The sequence below is a fragment of the Dermacentor albipictus genome, chromosome 2 (assembly GCF_038994185.2).
Source record: "Dermacentor albipictus isolate Rhodes 1998 colony chromosome 2, USDA_Dalb.pri_finalv2, whole genome shotgun sequence".
Classification (NCBI taxonomy): Eukaryota; Metazoa; Arthropoda; class Arachnida; order Ixodida; family Ixodidae; genus Dermacentor; species Dermacentor albipictus.
The window spans coordinates 182,170,088-182,197,908 of record NC_091822.1 but is presented as its reverse complement, the minus strand read 5'-3'; the positions used below and the strand labels follow the sequence as shown (position 1 = coordinate 182,197,908).

Below are 27,821 nucleotides of genomic sequence, written 5' to 3'. Positions count from 1 at the left end.
ACAAAGAGTGCGGCGCCGAGCGCGGTCGTTAATTTTTTGTGTACGCGCTATGCGCTGATGTCACCGTTTTAGCGTGCATAGAGTTTCACCGTAATGGCGGCGTGAAAGACCACTGTACGGACTTGTCGGTTCTGACATTGCAATTTGTCCTTTTCTTCGAAACGCCGGAGTTTTCACTATAGTGTATACGTTGATTTCCTCTATACTATAGCTGTGATGGGGGCGAAATGCGATAACACCCGTGTACTTAGATTTAGGTGCACGTTAAAGAACCCCAGGTGGTCAAAATTTACGGAGTCCTCCACTACGGCGTGCCTCATAATCAGAAAGTGGTTTTGGCACGTAAAACCCCATAATTCATTCATTCATTCTTACGATCCTCTCTACAACCGCCTATAACATTCGTCTTGACAATCGGAGCAATTAAAAAGTTACACAATTACGCTTAATTATTTTTTACAGTGGATATCAGTGGCTAAACAATTACTGACGGTTTCTAAGTCTGTAAACAACATGCACTTAATACTATTCGCGTGGAACTAACCGTTGTTGTTTTTGGTGCGTGCCTGGGACGCCCTGTGTGTATTGGATGCGCGACAGTGCGAATACGCGATTTCTTGCTCTGTATCTCGCCACATGTACCAGAGCGTATGGTCTACGTATGCAGCCTCAAACGCCCAAACAGACCCTGACTCTTTTTGAGCGGTGGCAGCGCCTCCCAGAACCAGGTAGAGCTGGTGGAGTGTAAACTTCTGCGGAATTCCGTGATTCCTGTGAAGACTTCAGCATCAGCTAAACGTTCCATCTGGAAATCCTCCTGCGCTTTCAGAGAAATTCGCTTCCAGCTGACTGTCCTTGATGCACATGCGTCGAGACATATACTGCTTATAGGCCCTGCTACGGTTTTCGTTTTTACTCGTTGGTGAGACACGCTATATACCGTCGCCACACAGCGTGTTGCATCTTTTCGGTAGGATCCAGACAGAGTTGTTGGCGCCGCGTATGACCTCGTCTAATCAAGAGGCGAATGTTAAAGATCGCGTTCATGCCTCATCGTTTCCGTATCCGCTAGCTGAAGCTGCACCGTGTCTTTCCAGCTACGAATCGTTTCTTTTTGTATAGGCGCCTTGCGTATAGTATGAGCCAGCCGTGTGGATGGGGAACGAAAGTTCTAACTCGGCGAACATGGTGGCGAAGAAAAAAAAAATAGCTGCAGGTTGTCACACTGCTCGAACACAGCATGTCTGTGAAGCTGCGCGCCGTGGAGCCTTTTGCACGGCAGTCAGGCGGCTTGGCGTATCTAGCAGCGGATTCGTCATCCTAAACTGATAGGGCGGTTCCTCGTCTTTCGACCGCAAATATAATGGCGCGTGAGCTGAACAGATAGCAACCCGTCGGTGTGAGATTGAACCTTCGCCTTCGACGCTTTCGCATCGGACCGAGAGCGAAAGACAGCGAACAGAAAGCCGGCTTGCGAAACGTTTTTATCTGTGGCGGAGACGCCCGCTGAACCCGGTCGTACGTGGCTGCATGGCCGGGCTTCGCTGGTGCGCGTCGAATACAAGTCGGCCGATATATGCACGGACACATTGCTGCTTCACGTGAAATAGAGTTGTCCTTTAAAGTCCACTGAAAGCACCGTACACTGGCTTTTTTTTTTTTTTTTTGCTCGCCGTGGTGGCGTAGTGGCTTTGGCGCGACGCCGCCAAGCCCGGCGGCGCGGCGGCTGCATTTTGGTGGCAGTGAAATGCAGAGCATGCCCGTGTACCGTGCACTGTGCGCGCATTAAAGAATCCCAGGTGATCGAAATTCATCGGGAGTCCCCCACTACGGCGTGCCTGCCTCATAATATCGTCATCTTGGCGCGCAAAACCCATATCTAGCAATTTTGCTTGCCGCCGCGATCGGGAATCGAACCTGCGACCCTCATGTTCAACAGCGCAACCTGGCGCACTTATGTTACAAAAATTTCCGTGGGAGTCCTTTAGTGTACACGGAGACGTTGGCGTTTCGACGTGCTTCCTGCCGCAGTTATAAAAATGAGCGGGGTCTTACGAGGTATCGGTGCTCGTAATTACATTGATACCTTGTTTCCTCGCTTCAAACTATGATGGGAAGACGGCAATAGAATGAAAGAACGGGGGTGCAACGCGTACTCACGCCCGTTTCTGTCTCTGGAACGACTGCTCGCTTCTCCTCATTTGCACGCTTTTTTATATGGCCTCTGTTTCTTTACAAAGCAGATTGTATCGAGCAGCATACACCTACAAACACAAGCGTACAAGTGAACGAACAAGAAATCGGCGTCATGCGAACGATTAAGAGAAGCTTTAGCTCGTGAGCTCATATATAACTAAATACGTTAGAACGAAGAAATCGTTGTGGGCCGAATGCAAAGAAACGAAAAAGCACTCATGGATATCTCGCATTGGGTGCACGTTAAAAAATTCCATGCAGTTGGTCACATATAATCCGAATACCCCCGCTACACCCTTAAAACAGTTGCACCCTTTCGGGTGTATATATTTCCCTCGCTCTTAGAAAAATTTACACCCTTTGGGGCTTATCCTGTCCCACAGCAATAATCGTCATCTGTCTTGCCCGCGTTTCCTTTCTTTAAAGCTGTCGAGCCCGGTACTTCCCAGTCACGAACGGCACGCGCGTTATCAGTGTGACGCAGCATTCTCGACAGGAAAGTAGCGAGCGCCGAGTTTTCAAGAAAGGAAACGCAAGCTAGGCAGATGACGATTATCGTTGTGGGACAAATATACACCCCAAAGGGTGCAACCTTTTTACACTCTTAGAAAAAATTACACCCTTTGGGTCTTATCTTGTCCCACAACAATAATTGTCATCTGTCTTGCCCGCGTTTCCTTTCTTTAACGCGGCGAGCCCTGTACTTCCCAGTCAAGAACGGCATGCGCGCTATCAGTGTGACGCAGCATTCTCGACAGGAAAGTAGCGAGCGCCGAGTTTTCAAGAAAAGAAACGCAAGCTAGGCAGATGACGATTATTGTTGTGGGACAAATATACACCCCAAAGGGTGAAACCGTTTTAAGAGTGTAGGAGTGCTCACAACGATAATCGTCATCTGGCTTGCTTGCGTTTCCTTTCTTGAAAACGCGGCGCTCGATACTTTCCTGTCGAGAATGCGGTGTCATGCTGATGACGTGCATGCCGTCCGTGACTTGGACGTAGCGAGCTCGCAGCGTTAGAGAAAGGAAGTGCGGGCAAGACAGGTGACGATTGTTGTTGTGAGGCAAATCCACACCCCAAAGGGTTAAAATGTTTTCAGTGTACGGCTTTCCTTGTAATCAAATCATGGTTTCGGCACGTAAAAGCACCAATTTGATTATTTAGAAATCATTGTGCTCGGCATACACTGCGCCGATTTTTATGGTGTTTGTTGCATGTAAAGGAGACAGTTGAGATCTGCCGGCGGTGGGAAGCAACATTTTTAATTTAGGCTAATTTTGTTTAATCTGAACATACAAAGATTAAAAAGAAAGAGCAACGTATCAACTAAACTACTCTGCAACTCAGCAATAAGAAAAATGTATATTTCCGTAAACTGGACCTATAGTGTATACGATGACATCTAAATGTGATAGAAATGATCTAATGTACATATACGTACTACTCTGTAGTATATGACTGATATTTTAGTGAACTCTTCCAAAGATGTCGTAGACATCGTAACAATTTAACGTGAATTGTAAACTTCTGTATCGTGTTTGTCCGCTCTAAAAACTTTGATGCAATTTAGAGAACTGCGATGTCTATTTTTAGCGCAGATATAAAGATTTGTAATCTTTACATGGTCATGTTTTGTTGACTTAATGATTTTCCGCAAATCCTGTAAAAAAAAAGATTGAGGTACTAAATTAAAAATTTTTGCTTCCTGAAGTACAGATTTCTCTCCTAAATTCTGTAAATCTTACTCAGATTGGTTGTAGTCTAATGAGCGCATGTCTAAGCTTTACATCTATTTGAATGAGGAAATCGGAATTGACCCTAAAGTAAAGCTTGTCGCGCTTTCTAGCGAATATTGCAGGAGAGCGGGTGCAATAGAAATGCTGGCTTCCAAAGCGGCGGAAAATCACCAGTGCCACACCAGCGCTATATATCAGAGTTGTCGGTTGAATACTTTTTCGCTATCGCAACGACCACTGCGCTGTTGGCGGCTTCTGCGAAAAGCCGCTGAATAAAGTGTGCTTTCTTTCTTTCTTTCTTTCTTTCTTTCTTTCTTTCTTTCTTTCTTTCTTTCTTTCTTTCTTTCTTTCTTTCTTTCTTTCTTTTTCACTGTTCACTGGCTCCTCTTGCCCTGCGAAACCGGTTTGTATACCACGGAACTGTCGTGGTACAACATAAAAGGCGTATTGAACGCCGTAGCAATTTCCCGCGTTGTCGTCAGCTTATAAACAACGCAGAAAGCTGAAAAAAAAACCGACAATAAAAAAAAGCCATTACGGCTGGGAAAACGATTTTCCCATTGCGGCAAAAAGGGTTGAAGGACGCTCGAAGCAAGCCGAGTGCAACGTCCTGTTTTTCGGCATGTCTGCGACTCTTGCAGCTTTCCAAGTTTTACCGACCTGCTCCGAGTGCTGTCAAAAAAAAAAGTAAAAAAAAAAAGCGTGACTCGACCGTCCTGTGCAAGCACTGCCTACAGTGAAGGCAGGATGCGCGACGGGAGGGCATTACGGGATGGGTCTCTTTCTTAACCGTTCGAGAAAGTCTGCAATATCTTTCGCATGGCGAATTGATAGAGAGTGTAGATATGACTCACGCAAGGCGACAGGTCATTGAAAAATGAAAGCGTGAGCGAAACGTTCACGTCGATATGCAAAAGAAAAGAAGAAGAGATGCTGGCGTTTGACGGGCCAAAACCACGATCTGTTGTTATGAAGCGCATCATAGTGGGAGGATTGATTTTGACCACTTGAGTTTGTTTAACGTGCGTCTAAATCTAAGTGCATGAGAGCTTCTGCATTACGCCCCCATCGAAATGCGGCCGCCGCGGCCGTAATCGAACCCACGACCTTCTCGCATGTCGGTTTGGCGGCGGCACAACTGTATAGCTCGAAAATACGTAGCACTAACCGTTTTGGTGGTCACGTTCAAATACAACACAATGAAATAGAGAGCCCAAGAGTAGCAAGAAGCTACAAAGAAAACCCTACACAGAAAAAAAGAGCTACCGAGGAAACTTGCATCCCCGTTGAAGCCGAACGGTACACGAAACAAGGCGCATATATCCAGCAGCGGCCGCGATGTAAAGTTCTCGTCGATAGTTTACGGAGCACGTCATCTGAGGAAACGTTGACACTGCGAAGAGTTTGTGACCGTATGCGGCCAGTAAAAGCGCGTGTACAGCACTGCGTGCTTCACATTTACTGGTATTACAGGCTGGAAATCTGAACGCCAGACGGTGTGCCCACGTCGCGGAAATATTCAGCATTCATTGAGCTTCCGTGGTTCGTAAACCTTTGACGAAGACGTTGGTTGACACTCCTTCTTGCCTGCCCATTTTGGGCGCAAAATGTTCGGTTTAGTTTTGTTGGCTTTTATATAAGTAAGCATTGTTTTTCTGCGCCAAAGAAATGTCATTAACGTTCTAAAAGCGTAATGTACGAGCGTAAGCTGACAATGCATTTTTGCTTTAGAGACTCTTTATTGCCAATCGATTTTATCCTGTCACCGATAAACGACGTCGATAAATGACTTTAATGTCTTCCAATGCGATTACACTGTATACTCCGATATACAGCGCCGGCAAATGACATTTCACTCGTCCAAGGTGTTCGCATTGTACACACCCCCCATGCACAAAAGGCAGCAAATAGACGAGCGTATGTTCTGCGGCTTCCGGCCCCCTTTAAACGCGTTCCCCGAGGCGAGAACTCCAACAATAGTCTTTTCATTGCCGACTACGTGTGTGCTGACTGCGTGTCTGTATACCGCGCTTTTGCGGGTGTAGTCCGCTTGCGAAAAACAAAATTTAAATACGCAAATCTTGTAAGTTTATTGGCGGAGTCGGTTGTTGGCGAGCTGTGAAACAGGTATGGCTTCCCTCTGCTGCTATCCGCATAAATGGACACGACCCTGAGGTGGCAGCAGTGAAAATTCTGTACGAACGAGTAAAAAAAAAGGAAAAAGAAAACTAGGAAATCTTGCGAACTAAATGACGCGAAGTCATGTTGAGTTAGCGTGGTTAATGAGGATGACGCGCAACGAAGGCGACGTATGCTACACGCCGAGGGAAGAGTGTTAATCAGAGGCGTTTAAGGGGAGGGGGGGGGGGGGCGGGGTGAGGTGTGCAGTGACATCCGACAGATGTGTAAATACATTTAAGTCTTCCATAGCCTTTGTGTCACGTGTGGTGTATAGCCATTTCGGCTTGGCCAAAGTGGCCAAAGTTTGTCCGCTTGGCAAGACAGCACCCGCAAAGGGGGACCAATGGCAAAGAGAGTATCTTAAAAAATAGCTGTTACCTACTCGAGATATATTTTTTGGAGTGGGTTGGTTGTTCACAGTTTGCTTGAAGTGGCATAAAATGGCCTTGAACGTCACGCAGTTTGCTGTTCATAAATTGTGTTGTGACAGTAATCGTCTTGCCTCTTCCTGTTTATCGTTATTCTGTCCTCTATTCTCTGTAGGATGGCTGTAAGCTTAGCCTTATTATTTTTTTTTTGTGGTTGTTTGTAATGTGTTGGTCATCCGCGTTTAGGCCTTATTATCTAGTTCTATTGTTGTTCCAGAATCACCTCGTTTGCCAACACGCACGCAATCTAGCCTTAGGTTAGGATGTTTTGGGCTTTTTTGTGAACGTATGTCAGTTTACGCAATACCGGAACTCCGGAGCGATAGGCGCGCGCAGCAAGTAGTCGCATCTTGATCTTGACGCTAGATAGACAACACAGAACCGGGCCGTTGCATGTCTCAGAGGCACCGATCTACCTGATCGTTAGCGTACAGCGGATTTCTTTTCGTCCTTCTGCGAAAGCCATTGACGGAAATCAAATGCATCTCTAAAATGCTCTAGTTCAATACAATAAAGTGTCAAAAGATGACACTGCCAGCGGTGCTGCTGCCATGCAGACTATTTCAACACATTGAAGGATAGTCACACTTAGCATCTCTGAAATAACGCCTTACAATGCCCTATACACATGTAGAACTCTCCAACTAACACCAGTTTTTGCTGTGCAATTGGAACGATTGACAAGTTAGTTTTTGTACTAAATATTTCAAGAACGCTGCGTACGTGAGCTCGGCGCATGTCGCGCGTTCCTTATATTTGAACGCATCGAGGAAACGTGTCTGCAACGTTCTTCGCGACAAAACACTTCCCTTTTTCCTTTGCAAACTTCTCTGTCGAAAAAAGGCATACGATGGAAGATTCCTTGGGCTATGAAAACACGCTGCTGCCACAGCGCGAATGAAAGGGTCTCGTCTCTTCGACTACTGCGTAGGGGGTGCGTGCAGTGCGCGCGGAAACACGGGTCATGACGTCACTCCTTTGTGCGTGCGTACGCACTCATCGCTGCGTCGAAGGATTCGGCGCAGCGGTGAGCGAACGGCACCGTGGGCCTGCCTCTGTCCCGCGTCCCCCCCCCCCCTCCTTTGTTCGATTGTTAGTTCGCGCTCATTTGACGCGGCCACGCCTTTTGTACTTTTTCGCCGGCGCATTCGCGCGGGATTGAGCGTCTGGCAGGCGATGTGTACACATCGCGATTTATGTATACGGTCCCGTATGGGCGTTTTGAGCATGCATCCATCGGGTCGACGACCCAGTTTTTTTTGGTTTTTTTTAAGGGAGACGGCGACGCGGGGCGTGAGGATATTGTACGGTATATACGTATGCTTCGGGAATGGCGTGTCACGTTGCACGGTATGCGCGGCTCTGGATCTGTTAACAAAACGTGCGTTAACTAAATGTGCTGGCACGCCGTCGGGGAGCGTTCCGAACTGTCAGTCTGCCACGGTGGCGTTTTTGCAGTCGGACGAGAGAGAGCGAGAGAGAGAATCGCGGTTATGGTAGTGTTAGCATACATACGGGGTACACGCCACCGGTTAATTCGACACTACTATGTAGAACTTGTAAATGTTTTTTTCATATTAACGTGGAATGTGCCTGTGTGTTTTCTATAAAGATAACACGATTTATATATATATATATATATATATATATATATATATATATATATATATATATATATATATATTGCCGCGACAACTTGGTCACGTTAAAGTTGCGCGCCCTTCGTATTGGACACTGTGCACGCCGTACCGTGTTGTTGTTCAGCAACAGGCGGCGACCCTCGTGGCACGGGTAGCCGGTTGGACCCGGCTCGCATGCGCCACGCGCACGAGGTGTCACGCGAGAAGAAAGAGGAAGGCGGTTCGAGCCAAGTTTGCGAACGCGACTCGGATGCGATCAATAAGACTAGCCTTATCAAACCCACATTTGACTGCTTCTCTAGAGTATAAGCACTTGACATTTCCCTGGCATAGTGAATCCTGTGACACAAAGATGCTTGAGGTCTGCCTCACCAAATTACGCTGCCGCATACCCTCGCTGAATTTCTATTTACACAGGTCGGGTTTGGTTCCCTCCCCCCTCTGCTCATTTTGTAATGAGGAAGAGACGATACACCACTTTCTTCTATCTTGTCGCCGCTTTACTGCGGTTAGAAAAAAGTGGTTGGAAATACCTTTTCGAAGAATTGGCCTGGACTTCACAGAACCTGCAATTCTTTCGTTCGGAGCGTCCACTATGGGATTCAGCCACAGGGATGCATGCTTCGCTGTCCGAACATTTCTTAGGGAATCTAAACGAATGCCCTGCTAAATTCCTTTCTTTTTATTTTTACTTTTAAATTAATTATTACTCATTCAATAGGACCTTCCTGATTTTATTTAACAGGTAATTCTGCGCTATTCAATGCTATTTCAATAGCTATTAGGAAACTTATGCTCCATAATAATTTCGAATAATCCACCCATTTCTTGGCCAATCCCCCATCGTGGGTAGGCGCCACACGCATCACAGGCTACAACAACAACAACAACGACTGCCGCGGATTTCTTCACGACCGCAGTGACTTTCACTTGTGGGCACAAATTCGCCCTTAATAGATATCGTTGATTTATTAACATCGTTACAACATTTGTGTTTATGGCCAGCGGAACGTGGTATTAAGTGTACCGTTGCCATTTCAGGTGATCGTGATCCCGCACTCGCACAATGACCCGGGCTGGCTGAAGACGTTCGAGGGCTACTTCCTGAGCAACACGGCGCACATACTGAACAACATGGTGGAGTTCCTGCAGAGGCACAAGGACTTCTCCTTCCTGTGGGCCGAGATGTGCTTCTTCTCACGCTGGTGGCGCAGGTGTGTTGCAAAGCTTTACTTGGCGTTTTTTTTTTTATGCGAAGCATATTACTAGAGCTCAACCCAGCTCCTCAGGCGCGGCGGTGTCGCCTTCAATACCACGTGACACCGTGACGTCACGACAGAGGAGAAACGGGGTTCCAACTCGCGCCGTCGCTCGCGGCGTCGCGGCGGTATATAAGCAGAGCAGCTGCGCTTGCCTCTGCTAGACACTCACGAGGTGCGATGCCTCCTGGAGACAGAGCTGCTCGTTGGAATGAGAAGCGAAGGTTGCGGCCCGCTACAGAGACTGTTTCTAGGTGGCTTTGCTACGGCGCAGCGACTACGCGCCCCGCATCGGACGCGGTGAGCGTCGAGCAACGCAGCGTTCGGCGCGACAACGAAATGTGCGCCTGAGCAAGCGCCGCACGCCTGAGCCGACGCCGACGACACCGGCTTTTCTGCGACGCGAGCTCCTTAACGCTATCGCGTTAAAATGAATGAATAAAGCCTTTATTTTAAGGAAAGGGACGGCTCTAGGCCGCTAAAGGCTAGTATGCTTCGCATCCTGGGCTTAACCTTAGCTAAGCCACAGCCATTTTTTGTTCTCCTCGAGGAAAACAAGTTTTTTTTTTCTACTGCATAAGCGCTAAAAGTTAGTTACAAATGCTCTGACGCCCGAATTGCGGTGTATGACTCTCCATGACTTCTCCAAACTTTTCTGCGAGGCTTGCTGTATACGCGTCTTCTCAACCTATCTCTATCCCCCATATTCTCGCCTGAAACCTTTCTTTCATATTTAATCTTCGCATTAACAAGGCGGCGTTTATGTTCTACAATCTTAATGGCTTTTTTTTCTTCATTTCATAGAGTGCGTGACCAATCAATTAATCAATCAGTCAACTAGCCAACCAATAAATAAATAAATAAATAAATAAATAAATAAATAAATAAATAAATAAATAAATAAATAAACCCTTCACAATGTCCCGCTGTCGGGGCCACATTGTCAGGAACACGACCTGTTTACTGGTTCCTACTGGGGTTTCTGTCGTCGTATTCGCGCTTATCAAAAATGTACATGATGAACGAACTAGCTGAAGAACTAGCCTAACATCGTTTGTTTGTGTTCTGCGCCCTTTCACCTTTGCTGTACACGGGAAGTTCTTTTTTTTTTCTTGCAGCGTTGTTTGGGCAGTAGCAGTATTTTGCAGTTTACGTCCAAAATATTGTACATCTGTCAAGGGGACTGCTTCGCTCAAACGACAGCGCTAAATCCTCACAGAGAGGCGTACGTAAGCGTCGCGTATTTTTCTGATATTGTGTTTCGGCGTCCCGGCTAATGTGGGCTTTACTCTGCGCACACGCACAGCCTGCTTCAAGGGCCGATACGGACCCGCATGCGCAACGTCGGGGAACGCCACGGTATTGGCGAAGTGTCACACTGACTGCTGTTCGACGAGGAGGAGACGCTACTCGGATATATGTGTAATTTAATGCCGGTGTAGTGTTATTTTTTTCTTCGTTACGTCGGTGACATCTCCCGCATCACGTTGGTTGATGGTCTACTGAATACCGCTAAACTGCTGCTTAACTAAACTAATCTGTTAATCAACTAAGCCGTACAGGTAGCAGGTTGCTTTAGGGCCTTAACATAAAAGAGGGGGGGAGGGGGGGCTAGTGGGGGCTGGGAAAACATCGTCAGTTCGGTGCAGACATGTGAACGAGTAGCCCACGACAAGAGAAGGAGGAAGTGCTGGCGAGACGACAGAAATACTGACACTCAGCCAGTGGCAGCTAATGATCTATAACTTTTCAATTATCTTATTTCATTGTGCTAGCCGATCGAAACTCTGCTCCCTTGGCCCGTCATTTTCTTTACGCCGTCATCGTCAGGTGGCCTTTCCCGTCCTCGGCCTTCTCACCCTCGCAATAGTCGGTTTCCAAAACTTCGCGTCAATCACTTATTTCCAGTTCCTGCAATCTCTTTCGGAACTTGCAGTTAGCAAAAGCATAGCCCTCGAGGTCCGTTTCTGTTACCCGGAGAGAGTCGCCGCAGGGGCGTGGATTTGGGCGCCGCCCTTATACGGCGAAGAAAAACAAAACTTTAGAGCCACCACCAGGGAACGCGCCAATCACTTATCGCGCAGCTGTCACATGTGGGAAATACTGGAAATAGGCTTTTCCTCAGTATGAGGTTGCCCCCTTACAAAATGGCCGACTGCCCACTCACGGCACCATAGAGCCTAAGGTAGGCTTGCAAACAGCGAAAATGTAAACAGGAGGAGATGGGGAGGGGAGTATTCCAGCTTTGGCCAGCATTGCGGACAACCTGCGTTGACAGCTACAAAAATTGGCAGATCCCACGCACTACGGGAATCGATGTAAGCGAAGCTTTGTATGCTGTTTGCTTTGATTCGCGATATTGAGCGCTGATGTTGGCGGCGAATGTGTAATTGCTTTAGGGATTAGTCGAATATGAGTGTGATGAGTGTGGTGATGAGCCGCAGCCCCCACTACTGGAGTGGATGAAGCCGACATTGTGTGTTCATCGTTAAGAAGTATAGTTGTTATTGAGAATTAGCGGTTTCCGCTTTGGTAGCCTGCTGCCGAAGCAGTAAAGGTTCTCAGAACCGCACTAATGACTGTTGCCTGCTGATTTTCTCTTGAGGTTCTTTACTTCCGTACATGCTTGCAGGGAAAGACTGAAGATTCAAGAAACCCGAGGTGGCCAATGCCGTAACGCTGTATTCCTCCTTCAAATCCCATTTCTGCTATGGCAGAGAATTTTGAAGACCAGAACTTCTTCACTAAATTACACGCTGAGAATTCAACTCTGTGACTTTTCATCCTGGCCGCTTTCGTATTGTCAGATTCATTCTGGAAGGGAGCGTCGTGATACTCTCTACTTCAGGCTGCCGATATTAACGTTTGCTTTGTATCGGCACACAAAGTTCTACGAGAATTTCATTGCGTTCCGTACGAAATAACTTAAGCTGGTGCTTCTATGTATTTTCATTGCCTTCCTTTCAGTGCGCACGTCTGAAATCCATTCGACTTATCGCAAGGCAGGTAGGCTTCACTGCCGATGCCGATAGTACTGCGCCGGAGCCAGCACTTGGGTAGCACAGGGAAGTGACCTAGAGTCTCGGATGTTATAAGAAAGGCAGTAGTATTTCATCCTATTCAGACAATGGAAGCTTGTTTTTTCGCGTGACCTTTACTATTGTACTTGACGGAAGCACATCTTTCTTTATTATTTCCCTTTTACGCCGGCTCGGCCAGTGTGTGGTTTCAGTTCACGAAAATTCGGCGACCTTTTGAAAACAGTCCCTCGAAGTAATCCTCACTGTCTTTAATTCTCACTCTATTTAATGTATCCGTGTTATAGAGTACAATTTTATGCTGCCTAGTAAACTAATGCCTGTTTTTTTTTTAAATTAAATCTTAACACGTTTCTTAGTCGGTGGGAGAGGTACTGCAGGAATTACAAACGTGCGTAGTGAGTATTTTGTCGACCGTGAAGACGACGTGGAGTGTGGCTTACAAGGCACTGAATTTCGTTGAAAACGGCTGTATATTATTCGAGGAAAACACAAGAGAGAATACGGAGCATGTACTTTACACAAAGACAAACACATTGTCGTCGTTTTACCATTGTTGGCGCTTTGTTTGCGTTTTCTATTAGTCACACACATATATACAACAAGGCTATGGTCTATCCACACCAGTTTCTCGCTGCAGCGTTTCGTCACACCTCTCCTTAGAGCCCTGTAGTATTTTGTTGCAAAAAGAAAAAAGGAAAGAAAGAAAAGAAAGCAGTATTCTCACGGTAGTTTGTGGATTCAAGATACGGTACGGAAGAATATGTGATTTGCAGATTCTTGTGGTTTTTCTTAGGCCTCTGCTATAGCACTATCGCACGTGTCCTAAATAGTCCTCGTATATATGATTCTTCGTTCAGCAAAACATCGTTCCATCGCTCTAGGCAGAAGTCGTTGGGGCTGTACGGCGATGAGTCTGCTAGTTCGTTGTTGTGTACCATCTTGGGCGAATGATTCATTAATTGAGCTTATTTACTTCATGCAGGCGTACATTGCATTTCCCCCCTGTACAACGAACGGTTTACCTGACGTCGAAGTTCTAGTTTCAAGTGCTATCACTTGATTGTGAGCGACAAATAATTAGGAGGTCCGGGACGCTCGATGTTTCTGTCAGTTAGAATGAATGAATGAAGCTTTATTTCCCATTGAACATTGATGAGGGTGAGAAAAAAAAGCCGTAAAGAGACGGCTTGAAAAACTCTCAACCCCCTGACAACACATGGCCGCGACAGGTCAGCAAAACACGCAATAAAGAAAACTAATAGTAAAAAGAAAAGACAGTAAAGGCATAAATGTCGTATGGCTCACGATGTATGGCTCAGAATTCAGTGTCCATTTTCTTCATATTGTTGCGCGAACGAAGCACGAATTACTCAGAAAAATATCTGCAAGGTATATTTACAAAACATATTGCAACGCGGACGAATCTGGTTCATGGCTTGCACGATTCGTTACCGTCGCCGTCGAGACGACTGTGCTCCGGCCTTCTTCAATGAGCGCACGTATCAACACGATCCGATTGTTTTAGTCTGCTGTCACTTTTTTTCATATTCGGGTTGCATTTCTTTGGGATAGAGCAAGAACTTCTGCGTGTAGCACGAACCAGACAGTGAAACACCGTCTCTGCCGACTTGTCTCAGTAGCCGTGCTTTTTTACTGCTCTTCTCGTGCAGCCTGGAGAACCGGCCGCACCTTCGGGACGCTGTCCGACACCTGGTACACCGTGGCCAGCTGGAGATGGTGACGGGTGGCTGGGTGATGACGGACGAGGCGGCCGCCCACTACTATGCCATGGTGGACCAGCTGGTCGAAGGGCACCAGTGGCTGCGCTCCACCCTGGGCGTGGTGCCGCGCGCCGGCTGGTCCATAGATCCGTTCGGGCACGGTGCGACCGTGCCGTACCTCTTGCAGGCCGCCGGAATCCGCAGCACGTTTATCCAGCGGACCCACTTCGCTTGGAAAGAGTTCCTCGCCGCGAGGAGGTTCGTATGAGTCGCACGCTTGTTTGCAGCCTGTAGAACGACCTATGAAACTAAAGCTTTAACGAGGTTGAATGGAGTAGCGGGTAAACAGGGGGCGGGGGGGGGGGGGGGTATCCTTTATTTTATATGACATTAAGAGGAAGAAATGATGTTGAAAAAATTAGATTAGATTATGGGGTCTTACGTGCCAAAACCACTTTCTGATTATGAGGCACGCCGTAGTGGAGGACTCCGGAAATTTCGACTACCTGGGCTTCTTTAACGTGCACCTAAATCTAAGTACACGGGTGTTTTCGCATTTCGCCCCCATCGAAATGCAGCCGCCGTGGCCGGGATTCGATCCCGCGACCTCGTGCTCAGCAGTCAAACACCATAGCCACTGAGCAACCACGGCGGGTGAAATGATGTTGAGCAGGCCACGTAATGCGTGAGACAGATAACCGGTGGTCTGTTAGAGTTATGGAATCTGTGCCAAGTGAAGAGAAGCGCAGTTGAGGATGGTAGTAAACTAGGTGCTGCGATGAAATGAGGAAATTTACAGCCACGAGAGAGCGTCAACCGGCGCAAGGCAAGGGTAAATCGCTGGGGGAGGCTTTCTTCCTGCAGTGGACACAAATACGACGATGATGATGACCGGCTGTAAAACACAGCTTACCGTGTTCCCCTGCCTCGTTTGCATGGTTTCATATAGTCATTCATGTTACTGATCTCCCCACACAACGTGTGTTGATAAACTGCAGTACTAGCTGGCAGCTAGTGGTGCCTTCTTATAGTGCAGTGTAGCGTTTTGTGTTCGTAGACTGTGCGACTAACTCTGAAATCACCGATTCTTGGCTTGTCAGAGTGTGTTTTGTTACTTACGGATGGAGATTGTGCAGACTATCAAAAGTGATGCATCAGAAGTGATGTGTTCGCCGCCTTTATCTCGCCTGCGTTACAGCTCACCATGAGTTTTTGTGTGTGCACAGCGTTAGATTCGGAGTGTTGCGAAGTGTTCGAAGACGCTAGGCGGAGAAATGTTGCCCTCACGTGTATGTGAGAATACTCCGGCGTGTGTTGTCTAAATGGATGTCGGTAATCATGAGTGCATCACGTAGAAGTGCGAACATAAAAAAAGCTGGCGTTTATTGTGCCTTTGATACAAGAAAGGCAGTTATCCAAAATACATGAAAAGCAATCATTTCTCGATGGAACGCGCTTAGGAATTGAGGAAGTTAAGCTCACTACGTTATGTCACCAAGGAAATGTTCGGCTATTCCGGACACCGACAAAGGCCGTTCCCGGGCGCAGTCTTGCGAACAAAAACCCGTCCGAGTGATTGTATTTCCCCAGGCCGGTGCCTCGCTCAGAAGCCGAATGGGAGGCCTTTCGCGTGGACATCCGGTGAGGTGTGCCGACGAGCGCCCGCTCGGTCCGCGTTGGACGGCGTCGTGAAATGGTCCCGAAGCGATAAATAGGCACAGCCAAGTTCCTCTCGCGCCCGAGTAATCTACGCTGTCAGGTGGTGCTAGCATTGGCACATTCCCGCTATCTATCACCCGCCGGTAACTGCGTTACTACAACACCAACTTCCACCGTCGCTTAGACGTCATGCAGTGAAGCCGATTGTCTGGAGATGCGATAATTGTGCGGGCAGCAGTGTACGCTCCCACACGTGCTAAGCCATAGGCACGACTACTGAGAAACAAGGCGTTGCGAGACGACGGTGGAGAACCGAAGTGACGCGCGTTCGGTGGATTACTGACAAAACCTGACATTGCTTCTTAATGTCAGATATTCAGGTAACATAATGTGGTTCTAATCCATTATAGCTTCCCGTTTACTTGAGAAGGGAGATTGTAGAAAGGCAGAAGTCGCTTTTGTGTAATGTCCCTTGACCGCTTAACGTTAATAAGCATGACCATCCGAGTCCTTGGAGGATATGCTGATGTATGCAACGGAGTTAATGGTCATAGCTCAAGTAGAGATAGAAGTGAAGAGCACTAAAATTATTCTACTATAAGAGACAGCGATAATTGTTTTCTACCTTACGCAGTTAAGGTGGCACTAATCGTATCGTTGTACCTCGCAGGGACCTCGAGTTTCTTTGGAAGACTCCGTTCCCGACGTCTTACTTCAACGACTCGGGGGTGCTGACGCACATGGCACCGTTCGAGCTGTACAGCATCAAGCACACTTGCGGACCCAACACGGACGTGTGCCTCAAGTTCGACTTCCGCCGGCTCGCCGGCGAGTACACTGAGAGCCGCGCGTCGCAGGTCGCCGACCACAACGTGGCCACCCTAGCCGAACTGCTTTTGGGCCAATACGGGCGCATTGGCTCGCTGTTTCCGCACAACGTCGCCCTGGTTCCGCTCGGGGACGACTTCCGGTTCGACCACGACATCGAGTGGGAGCAGCAGTACGCCAACTATCGCAAGCTGTTCGACTACATCAACAAGAGCAAGCGGCTGCACGCGCACGTGCGCTTCGGCACCCTCAGCGACTACTTCGAAGAGGTCTACACGCGGATGGAGAAGGGCGTCTCGCACGAGCACCCGTTCGCCAAGCTCACCGGTGACTTCCTTCCGTACGGTGACATGTACGCCGAGGGCAAGCCTTCCTACTGGACGGGCTACTTCACCACACGACCCTACCTGAAACACTTTTCCCGGGAGCTAGAGCACTGGCTCCGTGCGGCCGAGATCCTCTTCAGTCTCGCCCGTGTCTACCTGAACGAGAGCGGTCAGACGGACCTGGGCCGCCGACTGGATGCCGACTACGTCTTCCTAGTGCAGACCAGGGACGCCCTGGGCCTCTTCCAGCACCACGACGCCATCACGGGAACGTCCAAGGAAGGCGTCATGACCGACTACGGGTCGCGCATGTACAACGGCATGAAGGAGGCCATGGGCGTCATCGCTCATGCCGCCCAATATCTAATGCTCGTCGAGCAGCCGATGGTCAACGCCGCGATCCACTCGCCGAGGCCGGTAACGTCGTACCTCTTTCCCGACGTGCAGAGGCCCACTTACGACGTGCTCCCAATCAAGCTGCCGCTTACCGTGCCCGAGGTTCACGGCCGCAAGATAGTCCTCTACAACTCACACGCGCAAGCTCTGCAGGAGGTGGTTCGCGTGGACGTATCTGACCCCGTCGCCAGGGTGCTCGATTCGACGGGCGAAGACGTCTTGTTCCAGCTCAACCCTGTGTGGACCGACGCTGCTGCCGTGTCCAGCGTCGTGTTCGAGCTGGTCTTCGTCGCCAAGCTCGAGCCGCTGTCGCTGAGCACATACACTCTGCTCGTCGAGTCTGGGAGGCTAACGACGCCCAAGACAAGGGTCTCGATGTTCGTCGGCGACTCGTGGTCCGGTGCCGGCGCGCAGTCCATCTTCAACTTCGAGAGCCCGCACACGAAGCCGGTTGTCCTGTCGACTCCATACGTGGAGGCGACATTCTCTCATGAAACGGGCCTCCTGCGTTCAATCCGGTTGCTCAAGAGCGGTCTGGAGAGGCGGGTGAACGTCTCCTTCAACGCGTACAGATCGCTCGAGTTCCACAGCGGCGCCTACCTCTTCGAGCCGGACGCCAGCGACCCGTTCGTGAACGTCACCGGGCGTTTTCCGATTGTGCGCGTGGTCCAGGGACCGATCACCTCCGAGCTTGTGGCTGCCTATGCGGACGGGCTGACGCACACGTTCCGCGTGTACCACGTCGACGGCTTCCTCGGAGGCGGCCTCGAGATGAGCGTCGTGTTCGACCTGTCGAGGCGCTCCGATTACAACGTCGAGATGTTTATGAAGCTGGACACGGACGTAGACAACGGCGATCGCACCTTCTACACGGACTCGTCGGGATTCCAAATGACGAAGCGCATCACCGATGTGCGGTTGCCCGTCGAGGCCAACTACTACCCGGTGACCGCTGCCGCCTACCTGGAGGACGAGCTGTCGCGCGTGACGCTCCTGGTGTCGCACGCGCACGGCGCCGCGAGCGTCCAGCCGGGATCGCTGGAAGTGATGCTGGATCGCAAGCTGCGTTACGACGACAGCCGCGGTCTCGGCGAAGGCGTGCTGGACGTGCGCGAGACGCAGGCCGACTTCTGGTTGCTCCTGGAACCAAGGGTCGCCGATGATTCCGGCAAAGGCAACGATCGAAACAAGCCGGTGGGCGAAAATGACAGCGGCAGGAAATCACAGGACGTCCCCAACCTGTCCTCGCTGGCGCACTCGCTTTCGCAGCGGCTCCTCTACCCAGTCGTCGTGCTGGCCACCGAAGGACAGCAGAACCGAGCACTTCATCCGGGCTTCAGTTTTCTGCACGCGGGCTATCCGTGTTCGACGTGGATGATGAACCTGCGCACGACGCCTCTGGAGGAAGACTTCGACCGTCCTTCGAAGAGCAGCCTGTTGATTCTGCACCACAAGGCCGGCTCTTGCCGCGTGGCGAGCGTCGGTCCGGCGTCGTGCGAGTTGGAGAGGCCTTCAGCATCGTCGGGCGCGGGGCCTCAGGGTGACGCGCCCTCTGCCAGGCGCGCGTCATCGCGACCCGAGAAGTTCCGGCTCGTCAAGGTGCAGTCGGTGCACAGGACTACGTTGACGGGCGTCCGAAACGGAGCCAGGCTGCCCGACGTGCATGCGATCGACGTGCCGCCCATGGAGATTGTGACGCTCAATATTACCTTTGGTCCGTAAATGGGAAGATTCGGAATGAGGGCTAGTCTGTGGTTACATACTCTGCGAAAGGCGTTTGTAGACATTTGGCATAATGCTAAGTGTGCCAGAAATGGGGATCAGCGTATGGCTGACTGTTGTGATGGATCAAGCTCGCTGCGACCTGCCATGGTTACTTTTTCTAGCTCACTGTAGAAGTTTCAAGATCTGTTTCAAGCCGCGTGTGTGAAAGGTTGCCGGTTTCCACTGGACGGCCTCAAGCTGGTTGTGCGAATCTGCGGCCTTGCGCGTTAATGGACGTGTCGTGTGTGTAAGTTGTTTGCGCCGAATGCGTGCATGCGCGCTTCTCGCCAAAAGCGGCTGTGGCCGGAACGTTGAGTAACGTTGAAACTGTTTCAGAATCTCTCGGTGCCGCGATTCTGTGTGTGCAAGTTGTCTCAAGCAAGCGCCACTGTGTCGCTTTGCGCGCTTTCGCAATCCCTGAGCCTATCCTCACCTTTGGCGCTCTGCCGATATGTCGCGGCGTACGTTGGTCGAAGATGTTGCGGGTGCCAACTCGCGACGGGCAGGAGCCCGCGCTGCGCGTTATAAGCAGCTGTGAAGAAGCGAATTTGTCTATTTTAAAGAGAAGAAGGTTCGCTGACCTCCGCGAAGTTTTCTGCTGATGGTTATGAACATATCGGCCTGAAGTTGATCGTGAGAGAAGGACAGTTCTTAATAGACTGTACGCGAGGTATCGCAAGTGCGCAGCTTTAAGATAACAACGGGGCGAATAGGCTTATACACTATAGTTTCGGTACAAAAGGCGGGTAAAAATATTCCTTTGTCGTCCATAAGTGACGCGGTTAATGTAGTTCGGATGGTTGTCCATTAAGGGTAAATGCTAAAGGTTGTCGCGCTTCGCACGTTGGCGTGAATCTTGTAGCTGTCACTCTTGCAACTCTTTGTTCACCTCTTGCATGTTTGTACCTGCTCTCCCGAGAATCTTATTTACAGACTTCGATATAAAGTCGGAGTCGCGTCTAGCCGCGCCTACGATGAGTATTAATAACACGAGTGACGTTCGAAGGCAACTCAGGGTATGACCACACGTGGCACGAGAAAGCTTTACGCAGCCTTCACTCCGCCCTCTCACTGCTGAGCTAGCGTCGCTGCAGTGATTTGTTTACTTTGTTTTTATCATGTTTATGTTGCCTCAAACTCAACTACACTGGTAGGCGCGCGGCGCCAGCCGTGGGTTGAGTACGAGTGAAACAGAATCGGCGATCATAGGGTTTTACGAATTGAGGTCAAGGATAACGACTTGATTGAAGCGCATGCGAACCCGGGTGTCAGAGCGTATAATACAAAAACAGATCGTTATTCAAAAGTCGGAACTCGGCGTGTCGTGCTGTTCCCAGCTGTTTCTGTGTTTGTTTGGTTTTATTTTCTTCACCAGGCGTGAATTTTTCTTGACAACGAAGTGGTCTCGCATTGCTAGACCCTTCATGCCAGTGCGCAATTGACATTAGCGATCTCAGTCGTGCTTGAGTACTATCGATCTGTTCGATGCTTGGTGTCCGGGGGACCACCGACTTCTAGCCCTGGGTCTGGGTCGCACTATCGTCGCTTTGCTTTCGCGGAGGCGATCTTCGTTGGGTACATCTCGCCTATTTACAAATTTGCGAAACTGACAGTTCTGACGCGAGTTGCTTATATATATTTTTTTCTCTGGCCTGCTTGTAAGCGTAGACCTTTGCCTATCGGTAGCGCCTCGAGCAGTGGCTTACGTCGATGACTCTTCTGAAGTAAATCATCGGTGCGATTGTCACTTATAGTACCGACTTCGGCTTGACGCGGAGGTGCTTCCGCAGCGGGTGGGAGGCCGCCGAGGCTTTTGCGTACTGAAATCAGACGCTTTGACAACCAGTATAACCATGCATCGACCTGTCTTCCGTAGTTGACGACATTCACTGTTTATCACAAGCTCTGCATCAGAGCGTGTATATACGTGTACATAGGAAATAACTTTATTGGTTGCGCGAAGGTTAGCAATTTCGAAAGCTTACACCAAACATGTGTGATCTTGCGCAAAGCGCTATCTTCTTCTTTTTTTTTTTTTTCTTCAGCAGTTTCATTCGCGTACGCACTGCTGACGAGCTGCACCTTTTTTGCAGGCACATAGTTTCCAGGCGCCTAATTGCGAAATTATTTATTGCGGAGTAATGGCACATGGCCATAAACGGTAACTCGGACAGACGCCCTCGTGCGTTCCTGGTGTTGTGTGGCCGGGTCATGTCTAACGCGTAATTGTTGCTTGCTTGTTTGCGCTTACTGAAGCAAGTATATTGCAGTACGGCCATTCACCACCACAGCCGCTCTGTATAATGTTACGTGGAGAGGTGTTTATTTCTTTTCTTCTTTTTCTTGTTTCTGTTTCTTTTTTCTCAATCAGTTCGTAATACGAACTACCGTGCAATCCTAACTCGCAACTTCACTGTGCTTCGCTCTCCGCACTGCGTTTGCTTCGCGTCTCTTATCTCTTATAGGCTTCTTGCTGCAAAGTTATCGTTATCGCTTAGCCAATGCTTCGGTCGATGACTGAAAAAATAAAAGACAAAATACTTCCACGTAGCTAGAAGTGGCTTACAAAAGGACCCATCGATTCGGCCTTCACCGGGGTCGAATCTCAGCCGCTGCTGCTGCGACTCGGAGGCGACACAATTTAATGTATAAACGTGCTAGTAGCGTGCGGTTGTTGTTTGGAACATTGCACGCGTGCAGTTGTGCGTATGCAGGTGCGAATTCCTGGCGATGACTTTGCTTCCACGGAATTAAGACTGTCGTGCTTTGACTATCAAATACCATCTGCTGCTGACATTCAGCAGCGGACGTAAATTAAGTGCGCGAGGATGGTTAAGCTTTCGGGCTCTTGAACAAGGCGCTTACTCCGTCACCAGCCGCGCACGAACCATTGGAGGGCAGCAGCAGCTGGATACGGTCTTCTGCGCGTAAAAGAAGGCCTAGCTCGCACCGACTTTCAATATTCAATTTAAATCATGTTTCGTCATTCCGCTAACTGCAGCCGCCAGTGCAACCCAAGCTGTAAGCACAATCTGAGCGCTGTGATGACACTTCGCGCAACGCCCGCAAAAGACATTTCTGGTTGCAGGCGTAGTGCGAGCAGGCACCAAGTCGTATCTGTCGTTCGTATCGATATTATTGTGTACAGCCGCGATCGATGTTAAAAGGAACGCATGTGTGTCATAAGACTAAAGTCTGAGACGCAGAAGGGAGAACAGCTGTCGAATCAGCCGCAAATTTCTGCCCCACTGTTTTGTGTGCTTAGCTGTCGTGTTGCGTGTCACCATTGACGTCGAAATCAAAGCCCCTTTTTCTTTTGCATTTTTCGAACGTTGGTTAGTCCTTCTGTCTGCAGGTGGAAACAAGTTCGTGCACCGTGAAGCAGCTGCAACAGAGAACTGTCGTACACCTTCAAGTTCCTTTTGTGTCTGAAGTGACGTAGATGTGCGTTAAACATTGCTGTTTACGTCATCGCGTCGCAGATCTTCGATGTCGACGAGCTGCACAGTTCGAGCGCCACACCTGGCGTCACTTGTACAAATGGTTTCGAGTGTAAATCTGTATATGTGTACACGTCACCCAGGAGTAGTAATAATATATATTGACCGTTCTTTAAAGTAATATATTTTGTTTTGAACATTGAAAGAGTTTATACCCGAATGTGCGAGGCACGAGTTGCCAGGCACACCGTGATAACGTGGCGCGTTGGCGCTGTGACCTGTGTGCGACGAGAGGGAGAGAGAGAGAGTCAGGCTATCAGCAATACCAAAAGCGCTTTCAGACCTATAACGCTGGTGTTGAGTCTCGCTGTATCGGACGTCCGTACAATAGCCTGCGTGTCGAACAGAAGACAGCCACCTTTCCTTATGTCGGTTTTGTTTTCTTGAACCCATGCCAAATCAGCGATGTGTCAAGTCTGTACCTGTGTCTTTTTTTTGTTTGTTTTTTGTCTCCGTCAAAAATAAAAAGCTCACAGTCATGGAGCGTTACGTTAATCCAAGTCGATTTCTTGTGTTCCTTACAGGCGACTTTGGCCTAAAAGAATTAAAAATTATATTATGGAGTTTTACGTGCCAAAACAACCTTTTGATTATGAGGCACGCCGTAGTGGAGGACTCTGGAAAGTTCGACCACCTCGGGTTCTTTAACGTGCACCTAAATCTAAGTACACGGGTGTTTTCGCATTTCGCCCCCATCGATATGCGGATGCCGTGGCCGGGATTCGATCCCGCGACCTCGTGCTGATGTTATGATTGGGGGTTCAATCCCATCGCTCGTGATCCGTTGTCAAGATTGGAGTCGGGCATGAATTAGAAGGTAGCTGGCCCATGCCGTCGTCCAATTTATCCACGCTGAGGACGTTGATGAAGGCAAGGACTGCTTCTCATCGAGAAAGAGGAATATGGGTTTATTTGCAGTATTTATATCAGTCTAACATTACTGTTTGAGAAAGTACATCAGTCTAACATGACTGCTTGAGAGAGAGTGTCCTGAGCAGCCGTACAACAGCGGTTTTTAAACATTCGGTCCTCCCCCGATACCCAGGTGACGGAAACGGCCGTCCAAGCACCCTAGGCGAGTTGACCAGGCACAGTAGGGGAGACTAAGCACCGTACGGGCATTTATTCCCCGAACTGCAGCGCGCCCGCCGGCCGCCCATTGTCTGGCGTCTTGGTCGGCGCGTGGGAAGGGGTGTCAGTAGACGTTCCCGCGGCTCAGTAACAATAGTTGGTCCGCCGAGCCCGTTTAATTACAATGGCGACTTCGTCAAACTCGGCTCCAGCGACGGAGAGTCGAGGACGCACGTATTGTTCTTCACACACAGTCGACTTAGTCACGCCGTGGCTAGAGGTGTGCGGCGACGCTCCCGGAATGTTGCCTCCACAGTCGCAACTGGTTGGCAAAACTTGCACTGCAGCTGGCCGTTCTTAACAATGAACAGCCCATAACCATAGCCACTGAGCAACCACGACGGGTGCGACTTTGGCCTGCTGCATAAAACGAGTAAAAAATCTTAAATGCACATATATAGCTTGTTCTGTTCAATATAATCCAGCAGGCCGATGTGTACCGTGTGTGCCATAGATGCGTAGATAGACCCGTCTCGAAGATCGGCCGTTTTGGCAAGAAGCAAACTTGATTATACGACAACGCCAGTCTAGTCGTCCACGCTTGTGTATGTCCACTGGACGCTGTGGACGCGGCGCACCGCGGGGACAGCTTTAAAGCGAAGCTTTGTATGGCTAGGCGAAACGAAAACGCGGCTGTCCGCACCTGTGTACTGAAAACTATCATCATCAGCAATGGCTCGAGCGTCGTCTTCCACCGCTAGCTCGTTGGCGCCCCTCGGCGCATCCGCGCGAACGCGCTCGTCCTCCCGTGTTCGTCATCGTCTACAACTGGCTCCGCTGCCGCTCTTCATTCCAGCGTAGAGTTTTTCTGTCGTCCGGACCGGAGCGACGTCCGGACGTTACGTACGTACATTCAACCGCAGAAGTTTACGGACCACAGGATCTCGGAAAAAGAAAGTACCGAGCAGCCTGTAAGCAAAACCGATCATCACAATATTGTTCACATATACTTGTCGAGGCTGTAAATGCGAATACTAGGCTGCGTTGAGAGGCTGCACAAATATTCAGCTTTTTCTCAGATGTTTCATAACATGCAACTTGTGATTGACTGTGCGATCGACTGTGTGTGCGCGCGCGTGCGTGCGTGTGAAGGCATTCTCACGTTTCTTACCGCCTCAACCTTCGCTCGTGTCTCGGGAAAGATTTTTATAGTCACTAAAATCGGGTATATATATATATATTTTTTTTTTCGGTGCACGTGACGGTCACGGACGCTGTTATCGTCATTAATTACTACAAAGCACAGAACATCGTACATTCAATGGCTTGCAGGACTTCGTGGCTCCCCTTCAACCTGCTCGAGCGGGGTTTTCCCGTGTTGCTAAAAATATACAATAGCTTGTGCGTCGAGGACGCGCGAATCAACGTCGCAAGCTGGTCGACTCGTGACTGACGGTTCTGTGAAGCAGCTGCGAGGTGCTGACTCCCTTCAAAGGACTCTTGGTGGCAGTCGTGGTAACTGCGCGAGGTGCGCCCTTCGGGCGCGTCGTTGACGAAGGGAAGTTTGGGCTGGCAGTTCCGGACGCCCGTGCGGCTGGCGTCGAGGCAGGGGACCCCTTCGTGGAAAGCTCGGGGGGCGTCTTGGCTGCGCGGGCAGCAGCAGCGTCTCGAGTTGGGCTCGCACCGCCGAGACCCGTAGGCGTGGCGCCAGCCCGTAGAGAATACGGGTGTTTTGGCGAGGGCGACCCTTTCGGCGAAGACTGCTTTGGCGTCCTCGCTTTGCTGACGTCGTCCCCAGGAGGCGTTGCAGGTTGTCGTTCTGGGGAATAAAACGCGCACATTTTTTTTTTTTTTTCGAAAGCCAGCCGCGCACTGTGGAAAAGTTTCGTTGTCGTAAGTTACGTCTGAGTAACTAAGTAAGACCGATAACGTTGATTCGGGCTAGTTGGTAAACTACAACACTCCGTGAATTTTTTCTTTTCTTTTTTGCCACGAGGTAGGACAAACGACAAAACGCCTGTCATTTGTCGTTTTGCGTTTTTCTTTCTATCCTATTCCTTGATAAAGGTCTGCCATATATAGATATCGTCTGTGACGACAAGTTGTCTTCACTTCAGGTATAAGGAATATCCTGCGAGGTTTTCCCAGCAGCTAAAGTGTAGAAACGCCTGCGTCGAGGACGCGCTAATCAACGACGCAAGCGCTTTACAATGCGGATCATTAGAAATTTCCGTTTTGACGCGACGACATAATACGAATCATACAAGGACGCTCGGCGGTGCGAATTATCGTAGAAAGAAGGCTGCGAGAGTGGGGAGGCTTTTTTTTTTTTTGTCCATTCCGAAATGTGAGAATCGTTCGCGAATCTAGACGCATCGTACCTTCCTGTAAATCTCGGCTGCTTTCCGGAGCAGCACCACCGGACGCCGGGCCGCGTTTTGACTCGGGCCCTACGGCCATGCACCCTGCCGGCTCTGGCTGCATCTTTCCTGCATCGAGGCTTGTCCGCGCGGCCACTCCGGAAGGACCGGGTTGCACGTGCCGGGGCGACGCGATAGTCTCTGGCGGTGGGCTAGCCGTTGTCGGCGTGACAGGCCTGGACTGCAGTGCCACATTGAATTACATGAATTACGCATCATCGCCGTCATCTTATGCCCATGTGCACTTACGTGCACTTTGAGCGAGTGCACTTACGTGCACTTTGAGCGAGTGCACTTGGCCGCCAGCGGCATTCGCAGGCTGCCACACGGGAGCGCTTAGGGTCTCATGTGGAAGACACTACATAGGTCACATTGGCAGATGCTTGAAAGAGCGTGTGCAAAAGCACAACAAAAAACACTCGAGAACACTGCTGCAGATGGGCCAACTGGCTGCCCATTGTAAGAAATGAGGCGCGATGCTACCTTGCTATTCTCTCTTCGATCATACTGTTGTGTATCGCCACCGCAATAGCCCGACTAGGGAACTCGTAGAAGCTACCGAGATTATATATATATATATATATATATATGCCAAAACCGCTTTCTGATTATGAGGCACGCCGTAGTGGAGGACTCCGGAAATTTTGACCACCTGAGGTTCTTTAACGTGCACCTAAATCTAAGTACACGGGTGTTTTCGCATTTCGCCCCCATCTAAATGCGGCCGCCGTGGCTGGGATCCGATTCCGTGACCTCGTGCTCAGCAGCCCGACACCATAGCCAGTGAGCAACGACGGCGGGGGATATCATATCTATTAGTGTGCGATGAAGTCGCTCAGTTAAGCCATTTGTTTGTGCTCGATATGCGGATGTCGTCTTATGAACTGCGCCACAAGCTCCAAGTACTTCTGCGATTATTGTTAACATGAAAGTCTTGCCGCGGTCGCTTAACAGTACACGAGATGCACCATGACGCAGCACAATGGCATCCAAAGAGAAGGTGGCAACGCCGGAGGCCGAAGTAGAGCGTAGAGGAGCGGTCTCTGCGTAACGTGTGAGCTGGTCAACAGCTCTCACGATCCATCGATGACCTGCCGGCGTTATGGGCAGAGGGCCGACTAGGTCTACCCCAACGATGGCAAACGGTGTCTCGGAACATGGGGTGGGCTGTAAAATCTCAGCAGGAGGCGAAGTCGGTCGTTTCCGCCGTTGACACTGGATGCAAGAAGCGACGTACTTGGCCACAAAGGTAGACATGCCTGGCCAAAAGAAACGGCTCCTAACGCGGTGGTATGTTTTGTGGAAACCCAAATGGCCAGCAGATGGGTCGTCGTGAAAGGCTTCAAGGACTTGTATGCGTATCGAACGTGGAAGAGTAGGTACCCAGCGGTGTCCGTCGGAGTTGTAAATGTAGTGGTACAGCACATCGTTGTCAAGCTTAAAAAGTCGCAGTTGTCGACGTAATCTGGCATTTGGTGCAGAAGTAGTTCCGCACAGGCGCTGGATAATGCTGTTGCAACAGGGGTCAGAACGTTGACACGAGGCGAGCTGAGTGACGCGATTGGAAGATAACGTGTCAGTAACCTCTAGAGGTAATAACGGGAGTGGCGACTATAGTATTAGTCTCAACATCAAGTGGCGAGCAATGGAGACAT

General features: G+C 49.6%; 2 protein-coding genes across 5 annotated transcripts in view; one reads left to right on the top strand and one right to left on the bottom strand.

Annotated features, from left to right (window-relative positions):
- The window catches only part of alpha-Man-IIb (alpha-Mannosidase class II b), an 83,366-nt gene extending 60,191 nt beyond the window's left edge, over positions 1-23,175 (top strand). Inside the window, exons 2-4 of the mRNA XM_065453099.2 lie at positions 9,223-9,395; positions 14,152-14,460; positions 16,532-23,175. Of these exons, the coding sequence (XP_065309171.1) occupies positions 9,223-9,395; positions 14,152-14,460; positions 16,532-19,133 (3,084 nt within the window). The 3' untranslated portion in view covers positions 19,134-23,175. The remainder of the gene's footprint in view (positions 1-9,222; positions 9,396-14,151; positions 14,461-16,531) is intronic.
- Positions 23,176-23,783: 608 nt separating this feature from the next.
- Positions 23,784-27,821, bottom strand: part of LOC135919346 (high-affinity choline transporter 1-like) — a 34,902-nt gene continuing 30,864 nt past the window's right edge. For 2 of the 4 annotated variants that reach the window (XM_065453106.2, XM_065453108.2), the window contains one exon: positions 23,784-25,565. In XM_065453106.2, the coding sequence (XP_065309178.1) occupies positions 25,168-25,565 (398 nt within the window). In that variant the 3' untranslated portion in view covers positions 23,784-25,167. Of the gene's footprint in view, positions 25,566-26,127; positions 26,348-27,821 lie in introns of all 4 variants that reach the window. The other 2 variants (XR_010569940.1, XM_065453107.2) reach the window with 2 other exon arrangements.